Source organism: Trematomus bernacchii, unplaced genomic scaffold, assembly GCF_902827165.1.
Source record: "Trematomus bernacchii unplaced genomic scaffold, fTreBer1.1, whole genome shotgun sequence".
Lineage (NCBI taxonomy): Eukaryota > Metazoa > Chordata > Actinopteri > Perciformes > Nototheniidae > Trematomus > Trematomus bernacchii.
In genome coordinates this window covers 7,501-17,500 of record NW_022987980.1, presented here as the reverse complement: position 1 = coordinate 17,500, position 10,000 = coordinate 7,501, and the positions used below count along the sequence as shown (strand labels likewise).

The following is a 10,000-nucleotide window of genomic DNA, read 5'->3' as shown; positions in this document are numbered from 1 at the left end:
TCTAACGGCCCGTCCACACAGCAGTGTTAAAAAATCTTGAAACGCTTCTGCCCATTCACTTTGAATGGGGTGACGTCATTTGCCTCACTTTTCGCCGAACTGCATTGTGGGAAGCAGAGCGGAGATTTTCAGGATTTTCAGGATTCAAAGTTGAACAATGTTCAACTTTTGAAGCTGAGGTGGAAGCGTCAGCCAATCAAATCCTGTGTACGCAAATCTGACAGTTCAAGCGCTAGCCAATCAAACGGCGTGTATGCTGGGAGAGACATACCGCAGGTCATTTCCTCATATTCCAAAACATGGAGGAGAAATGAGCGGTAGGGAATCACCCGGTGCTTTATGACCAGTCCCTATTTACCTACCGGGATATAAACCTGAGGAGCCAGGCATGGAGGGAGGTGGCAGAGACAGTGGTAGGTTTTCGCCTGTTTGGGGAGTTTATATCCAGTTTACTTCGGGCTTTTTTGCTTCGTATGTCGGGGGCGGGAGATTCATGTGATTGGTTGTTGGTGCCTTGCTCGCAAAAAATCCCCAAGCTTCAGATACGCCCACCTCCAAGATTTTTTTAACGCTGCTGTGTGGACGCTCCGTAAGACTTTTTGCTCAAAATTAAGACTTTTTCTCATAATTCAAACTTTTTCTATAAATGTGGACTTTTTTCTCATAAGACTGTTTTCTATTTTTTTTTCCTAAAAATTCAGACTTTTTCCTAAAAATTCAGACTTTCGAAAAATCCCAACATTCTGAAAATTCAGACTTTTTTTCTCATAAGCCTGTTTTCAAAAAATTCAGATTTTTTTCCCAAAATATCAAACTTTTCCCCCCAAAAATCAGACTTTTTTCCACAGAAATCTGATTTTTTCCAAAAAAAACAGACTTTTTCCTAAAAAAACAGACTTTTTCCTAAAAATTTAGACTTTTCCGTAAAATGTCAAAGTTCTGACTTTTTCTCAAAATCTCACTTTTTTCTCTCAAGATTTTTTTTTAAATAAATCAGACTTTTTGCTCAAAATTCTGATTTTACGGTCATATATCCTCCTGCAGTCACTAACAGAAGATGCTGTAAAACCATCCCATCACCTCCTCTGAGGATTACCTCTGATAAAACAAGGTAAACCTCTGCTGGTGAAGAAATGATAAAGGTCTGACCGTTTGATGTTCCCGAACATCTGCGCGTGTCCCAGGAACTTCCCGAAGTCGATGTGGAACATGTGGCCGCTGCTCTTCAGCATGATGTTGTCGTTGTGCCGGTCGCAGATACCCAGGATGTAGGTCGCCACGCAGCAGCCGGCGCACGAGTAGATGAAGTTCTCAACCGCCTGCACACAATCAAACAAAGGATTCAAGATTCAAGGCTTTTAAGGCCGCTACACACCAACCCGATTTTGGGAGTCAGAGGCCGTCAGAGGCCGTCGGAGTCCGTCGGAGGCCGCCGGAGGCCGTCGGAGGCCGTCGGAGGCCGTCGGAGGCCGTCGGAGGCCGTCAGAGGCAGTCAGAGGCAGTCGGAGGCCGTCAGAGGCCGTCGGAGGCCGTCGGAGGCAGTCGGAGGCAGTCGGAGGCCGTCGGAGGCCGTCGGAGGCCGCCGGAGGCCGCCGGAGGCCGCCGGAGGCAGTCGGAGGCCGTCGGAGGCCGTCGGAGGCCGCCAGAGGCCGCCAGAGGCCGTCAGAGGCCGCCAGAGGCCGCCAGAGGCCGCCAGAGGCAGTCAGAGGCAGTCAGAGGCCGTCAGAGGCCGTCAGAGGCAGTCAGAGGCAGTCAGAGGCAGTCAGAGGCCGTCAGAGGCAGTCAGAGGCCGTCAGAGGCCGTCAGAGGCCGTCAGAGGCAGTCAGAGGCAGTCAGAGGCAGTCAGAGGCCGTCAGAGGCAGTCAGAGGCAGTCAGAGGCAGTCAGAGGCAGTCAGAGGCAGTCAGAGGCCGTCAGAGGCCGTCAGAGGCAGTCAGAGGCCGTCAGAGGCAGTCAGAGGCAGTCAGAGGCCGTCAGAGGCAGTCAGAGGCAGTCAGAGGCCGTCAGAGGCCGTCAGAGGCAGTCAGAGGCCGTCAGAGGCAGTCAGAGGCAGTCAGAGGCCGTCAGAGGCAGTCAGAGGCAGTCAGAGGCCGTCAGAGGCCGTCAGAGGCAGTCAGAGGCAGTCAGAGGCCGTCAGAGGCAGTCAGAGGCCGTCAGAGGCAGTCAGAGGCCGTCAGAGGCAGTCAGAGGCAGTCAGAGGCAGTCAGAGGCAGTCAGAGGCAGTCAGAGGCAGTCAGAGGCAGTCAGAGGCCGTCAGAGGCCGTCAGAGGCAGTCAGAGGCAGTCAGAGGCAGTCAGAGGCAGTCAGAGGCAGTCAGAGGCAGTCAGAGGCCGTCAGAGGCCGTCAGAGGCAGTCAGAGGCAGTCAGAGGCAGTCAGAGGCAGTCAGAGGCAGTCAGAGGCAGTCAGAGGCCGTCAGAGGCCGTCAGAGGCCGTCAGAGGCCAAAGAAAGTCGGGACAAAGAAATCACTCTGATTGGCTGTTCAGCTTAGCGAGAAGCGAAGCGGAAGTGAGGGACCAAAACAAACGATTAAGAAGGCAAACACAGACGATTAATGTTTTTCCTTTTCATCTCACCCGGACGCAAGAGTTTCTTTTTTATGTTTACATGTTTTCGATCGACGAGAGAGAGTGAAAATGGAACCCAGACGCTATTTGTTGTTTGTTTATATCACGCAGCCTGTTCTTCTTCTCTCGGTGTACAGTCTGTCTTCCGGTTGTTGCCTCTTTTGAATGACGAATACACACTACTGCTGCCTGCTGGTAAGGAGAGGTATTGCCACTCGTCGACTGAAGTCTTTGCGGTGTGTTCGTAGGCGGGCGGCGTAGCCGACGCAGGCGTAAAAGTCGGGACGCCTTCGGTACGCGTTCTTTGGTCTCAGGTTGGTGTGTAGCGGCCTTTAGTGTCATTTGTACAGAGCTACAGTGTAGTTATGACAATGAAGATCTGAGGTCCCAGGCTCCTCCAACAGAGCAACACAATAACACAGATACAATAGTGCAAGTAAATACAAATATGTAAGGGATAATGTGCAGCGACGCGGTCATTATGGGTAAAAGAACACCGACAGGCAGATCAGGAGCCTGAAGGTGTTCTTCATAATGACCAAGTCGCTGCACATTACCCGCTTATCACACGGCCACATTCTCAACAAAGTAATGATATGACTCCCACTATTAATTGAAATGCTTTTATGGATTTAGAAAATGATTTTATTGATTTAAAAAATAGTTGTATGTATTGATTTAAATTGACATGCATCCGCTAAGGAAAATAGTCCGTTGTTACCGTTTGAAAAAAAAACGGAGCAACGCAACGGCAGGAAGGCGGAGCTTTTTGATTACAGATTTGAAAACATCGTTGCTTGCTTTAAAAGTAGCACAATTCATGATGTCAGACCTTGGGAAGTATCTAAATACCCCTGCCCTAATGCCAAAGTAACTGGCAACTGAATATGTGTCGCCGTTTGATGTCTATGTCTGGACCGCTGCGTAAAAAGGAGGGTTTCTGGCCGTTACTTCTCCGCTGTTTTCTTGTCGCTCTTGTCTTGTCAGTTAGAAAAGCAAACTGCATGCAGTTTGCTTTTCAGCCAAACTGTATACAGTTCAATCGACCGGACTTCTTTCTGCAGATTTGAGCGTCCTTAACAACGGTCATAAATCCTTGACAGCGGTCTGTCTGTTCTGGATTAACAACGTGTCACGTGTTCTGAATTGACCAATCAGAATCGAGTATTCAACTAAGCCATGTAATAAAATAGAATAGATTCTGATTGGCTGTGATGTTATTTCTGTGTTGGTCACTGAATTGTGTGACCTGTTTGGTATTTTGAGAAAAACACTTCATAGACATGTTTTTTATAAATTTGTATATATCTGAGCGCTATAATATATGCCTAAAAATAGCATGATAGGAGACCTTTAAATCACAGCAGAGTCAGCTCTTTTTGGGAGTGAACCAGATTAATTGAGCTTCAGTGTGTGTGTGTGTGTGTGTGTGTGTGTGTGTGTGTGTGTGTGTGTGTGTGTGTGTGTGTGTGTGTGTGTGTGTGTGTGTGTGTGTGTGTGTGTGTGTGTGTGTGTGTGTGTGTGTTAGGGATGTTAAGATTCACCGATTCGCATCAGTGCACCGGCATAAACGTTCAAGATGCGAGTGCACCGGTTGAAAGAGTGCACCGGTTGAAAGAGTGCACCGGTTGAAAGAGTGCACCGGTTGAAAGAGTGCACCGGTTGAAAGAGTGCACCGGTTGAAAGAGTGCACCGGTTGAAAGAGTGCACATCGGCTACAGTTTGGGTTGAACTCGCGATGCATCGATTGTAGCGTCTTTGCATCGGTAAAAAAACGATTCATTCATATAATAACCCCTCATCTTGTCAGCACTCAGCAGAGACGATCTTTGATCTTTGCTTCGCACTACGGAGGCCGAGAGTCTCAGTTATCAACACACATGGAAGTCGAGGAGAAAGAGAAACACAGCGCACCGAAAAATACCTACGAATCAAACGTTTGGAAACACTTTTTCAAGAAAGACGGACAACTTGAAAAATCGCTCAAATTGTAAACGATGCCGTGCCGCTATAAAGTACACAAGTAGTACGAGGAACTTAGCGACGCACATAAAGAGGCCTGGGTCTGCGGATGAAAAGAGAAACCTGAAAGTTAGACATATGAGTTCAATCACTCAGTGAGGTGTTCTGTCAGAGAGAGTGGTGTTTAGTTTACAACAGCCTCTGACTGCCAATCATAGTTTAAACGTCTTCCTTACTGTAAGCAGTTATGAAATACCTGTTTGTGAAAGGTTATTTTCTTTATTGTTCCTATAGAAACCACTGCTTTCTGCTCACTGGTGAGTTAGCCTATGAATGAGTGTGAAGCACTTCAGGCAGCAGTTGTATGTGCATTGCACTATGGTAGTTGTTATTTGCACATTGTTAATCCTGGGCATCCTTAAATTGTTTAACTGTGAGGTGTTATAACATTGAACTGTACTCTGGAGACAGAGAACACTACTACACTTGTGAAGAGGCCTGTTTGTGAAAGGTCCAAGCAGAGCCGGCCCGACCCATTCATCGACATAAGCGGCCGCTTAGGGCCCCGCAGCCACTAAGGGCCCCCTTATCTCAGTACACCGTCGCCGTGATAAGTATGTTTAATTAATTTTGTTAATATGCCTAGATTGCCTACTCTCAAAGTCATGTATTATATTATTGAGTCAATCATATAATACATTAAAGGTGTGGTAGGTAAGTTTGAGAAACCGGCTCGAGATACACTTGTTGTTATATTCCATGGAATGCTCTTAACATCCCGATATCAATGAATATCTGAAGTGCTTTGACAACAAATCCATAAATAAATATCATCTGTGGAAGCTGTAGTACTGTAAAAAGCACGACCAATCATCTGAGCCGGCCCGGCTAAAATAACTGGATGGCCTACCTGCCTGTCAGCCTTCCATCTGTGCACAAACTTATCTCGTGCCCTCATTGGTCATGTGCGCGTTCGTGTGTGTTGGAGGAGGGGCTCTGTGAGGAAGTGGAAGATTTTCTCCGGTTGTGTATTTTCAAATTTGAGCGATCTCGAGCTGGTTTCTCAAACTTACCTACACTACCTTTAAGGCGAGACACCCCAGGTCATTTTCTTAACTTAACGATATCAGCTAGAAATGTCTCCAGTTAATTACTTACAATAAGGCAATTGTTTTTTGTATTACACGTTTTCTGAAATAGCATGTTTAAATATGCAAATGAGCCATTATCTCATTAAATATGCGCATATTTTAACACATTTCAGGAACTGAAATCTGAACTTTGGATAAAGCCAGGTTCAAACATAAGCGGCCGCTTAGGGCCCCGCAGCCACTAAGGGCCCCGCAGCCACTAAGGGCCCCCTAAGCGGCTGCTTAGGGGGCCCTAGCAAAAAATGAAAAAAAAAAAGATTTTTGATTGATGATGTGTCTTTTCTTTTTTCTTTGGCAACGTATCAAGATGCGCATCCCTAGTGTGTGTGTGTGTGTGTGTGTGTGTGTGTGTGTGTGTGTGTGTGTGTGTGTGTGTGTGTGTGTGTGTGTGCACCTTGTCGTACTGCTCGTCAGTGGGGTTGTGTTTCTGCAGCCAGTCGGCCAGCGGTCGGTCTTTGAAGGATCCGGTGACGCCGTGCTCCACCTGGATCTTCCTCAGAGTGTCGGCCTGAGGAATCATCTCCACCATCCCTGAACACACACACACACACACCCACAGGTACACACCCACAGGTACACACCCACAGGTACACACACACACACACACACACACACACACACACACACACACACACACACACACACACACACACACACACACACACACACACACACACACACACACACACACACACACACACACACACACACACACACACACCACACACACACACACACACACACACACACACACACACACACACACACACACACACACACACACACACACACACACACACACAGTTGGTTTGCTCTTTGAGATTTAAGAGGTACATTTACTAGATTTTCCGAGCATCTGATTCCAAAGCAGATATTTTTGAGGAGGTCAGCATTCCTCAGATCATGTGACAGAGTGAAATACATCCTGACCTCTTCCTCTGCCGGTGGAGAAGCACTTGAAGATGACCATCCTCATGTCCAGACCCTCCTGGATCCAGATCTTGTTCATGATGCGGATCACCTGCAGCGTCAGCATGTCCTGCCGCAGGTCGTCCCCCGACTGCAGGGATATACAGATCCATTTATTACGTTTTCAACATTTCTCAGTTCTCATTACTTACAGACATGACGGGGCTGTTTCTGGAGAGGTGCAGGACTTTTATTTAGAAAAACAATGCCTTCAAGTTAAATGTGACGGTAGTAAGGAATGCACAGAAAGTGTTCGAGGTTTAGAGGGTTAGCTATCTCTGAGCTGCAGAGATGTACAAAGATCTGGTAAACAGATATGTAAGAGAGGTTCACCTGTTAATGTCGAAAATGACATGCCCAAAACAAATGACTACAACTTCACTTCTAAAAGGGTTATATGAATAATTTCTTTTATCAAAGCAAGGTTACATCTGTGAGTTGGATGTAGAAGTGTCAGAATCAATATAGAATGTTTCTCAGTCAGAGTAAATTCAGATGGAACATAGTAAAAAAAGTTAAATTCTTACCTCCGCCTAAAGAAAAAACATTACTTATAGTAAAAACCACCCTTGAATGATGGGATGGTAGACTACAAGCTTTAGGAATCCAAACTATAACATATAATAAGTACCCTGTATCAAGATTGATGCAAAACAAGTTAAATTTGACCTTTTTAGAGAGGTTTAGGGAAAACAAGTTCCAGGCGGAATAAGCTTTCGCCACATTTGGGTACATCTGGTTCCATCAGTGCCATTTGATCTTTTTCAGGTACCAGACTATAAAAATGATGTATTACATTGAATCATCACCATAGGTATTCATTCCATCCAAAGAAAAACAATTAAAAGAAAAAAATGTAATACATTTTTTAAAAAAACTAAAAAAAAATTGTGAAAAAAAAAAAGACCCGCCGACGGGGGCTTTGGGGCTTAACAGGTTAAGGAAATGAGGTTGAATATCATGTAAATCAGGTAAACAGATATGTAAAAATATCAGGTAACATATTGGGTAAATAACAGATACAATAATGGATAAAAAGAGGTCAAATATCAGGTAAAACCGGTATAATAACAGGTATATTATCAGGTAAAACACCAGAATAAAACAGGTCCAAACCCAGGTGAATCAGGTATAATTTCAGGTAAATGAGGTGAGTGTGACCTTGAAGATGACGTTGATGTTGTCTCCCAGCGGGTCGAGGTTTTGGAAGGACAGTTTGAGAGGAACAGCGTTGGAGTTGAAGAACGAACACGACTACAAAACACAGAAGAAGAAAGTGTGAGTGTGTGTGTGTGTGTGTGTGTGTGTGTGTGTGTGTGTGTGTGTGTGTGTGTGTGTGTGTGTGTGTGTGTGTGTACCTGGATGTTGATTCCCTTGACGAGCAGTGCTGGGTTGAGAGGAAGTCTGCAGCTGCTGTTCACCGAGAAGAACTGCTTCATCTCCTCCAGACCCTCCTTCAGCACACACTGAAACACACATTATGATCATTAATAACAGGATGACAAAATAAATGTCACACAGACACACGTCGTCAAGTTTTCTGTCGTTTTTGGGCTTTAGCTACATTTATTTTGGATAATTAAATGAAGAAACAATTCATTTCCAGTCCAGCAGAGAGCAGCATCCACCAGAGACATAACAGCTCCTGGTTATATTATTATCATAACCCTCAGCACACACTGCAACACATTATTTTTAATAGTAATATTAGGAGCTGATATAAAGATCTGGAAATGTTTTTTATGCTTTTGTTTTTGAGAAGGGGAAACAGGTGGTGGAGAGGGACCCGGGAGGTTTTTGTTTTTTTACCATCGGGTAAGAACAGACAAGAAAATATTGTACTTGTATGATCTGGCATCAAGAAAAGAAAATGCACAAAATGACTTTTTGCCCGGACCTTTATTAAACACATGCGTAATATTCACTGTTTTGAGTTCTATTTCTGTTTTATATTTGTTATGATTTTGGTCGCTTCAGTAGATGTTGAAACCTCCCCTTCTCATTGTTTTGTATGTGCCTGCTGATGTTTTCTATGATGTGTTTTCTATGTCGTGAACTGCTCACCTGTCGGCTGGATGGAGACGCGTCCCGGACTTTGTGAGCCACCTGAGCGAGGACAGACACGAGCCAGCACTGACGGTCGAACTCTTCCCGGAGACCGAGACCAACGCAGCACAGCAGGGCGGCGAGAAGCAGCTGATAGCGAGCAGCGAACTGACTGTCCTGCAGGTTGTCCTTCAGCAGCCTGAAGAGAGACACAATAAACCTGGGGCCTATACTACGAATCTAGTTCAACATATCCTGGATATGTTTTTGAGTTATCCGGTTGACTAAATAAAAAAAAAAAACGCTCTCGCTAAGCGGTACTACGACGCTGGTTATCAAGTGGATCGCTCAAGCCAGCCGTGTCCTATCTAGTTAGGTGGCGTTCACATGAAAGGGGTGGTATTTGGAGCATTCGACCAATCACAAACATGGACAAGCGTACTGACAGCGCAGCGTCATACTTCCTGAATGAAAAGTGAACTTTAATATTAGTCAAATATGAAGAAGTTAAACTTTAAACATCCATGACTTAAACACTTTATCCAGGATCAAAGCCACATAGCTGCACCTGCAAGGTGAATACAGCTGGTAACAGAAAAAGTGTTTGAATGCGTACATTAACAGGTTTATGATATCACTGCCCCGTCTAAGACACGATCTGACTTTAATTACATTTGACTCGAGTGTTTCGTCAACTTAATGTGTTGCTTAAAATAATACTTCTGCATCCAGTATGTGACACTGTGAGTGTTGCACGGCCAGATACGGCTCAGCTGACTCAGATAAGGAGATATATGATACATTATGATGTGATATGATATGAATGATAATGGGACACATCTACGTCTGCACTCACAGTGCCGCGGACTGTACGTAATGTTACTCTGATCCGGTTACTTATGTCGTGGCAGATATTTAAGTAAGCTTTCTTAACGCTAATGTTATAATAGTCAGATTGCTCTGAAGATGGGAGGGGATATTCTATTAATGTTCACGTTCACACAGTCAGGTGATTTTTGCCGGCCGTCTTTCCTGCAACGGCAGTTTTTCTGTATTTCCTCTATCCTGTAATATGACTTGATCGCTTTAAACTCCGCACACTGAGCTCTGATTGGTCAGCAGGCGGTGCTTTTATCCTGGAACCTATCCTGCTCCGGAGGCTAGCCGTTCAGAATAAGTGATCTACCCCGCTAAAAAGTGAACCAGCGTCGTAGGACCGGAAATCCAGGAAGTTAGCTCGCTAAGCGAAAATCCTGCTTCGTAGTATAGGCCCCTGGTTGAACTAATCCTGACTCTAATCCTGACTC

General features: G+C 45.2%; 1 protein-coding gene across 1 annotated transcript in view; it reads right to left on the bottom strand.

Annotated features, from left to right (window-relative positions):
* The window catches only part of LOC117471970 (phosphatidylinositol 4-phosphate 3-kinase C2 domain-containing subunit beta-like), a gene marked incomplete at its 5' end in the record, with an annotated part of 25,944 nt that overhangs the window by 8,674 nt on the left and 7,270 nt on the right, over positions 1-10,000 (bottom strand). The window contains 6 exon segments of the mRNA XM_034117177.1: positions 1,150-1,319; positions 6,073-6,209; positions 6,609-6,738; positions 7,809-7,901; positions 8,006-8,113; positions 8,712-8,892. Coding sequence (XP_033973068.1) covers positions 1,150-1,319; positions 6,073-6,209; positions 6,609-6,738; positions 7,809-7,901; positions 8,006-8,113; positions 8,712-8,892 — 819 coding nt within the window.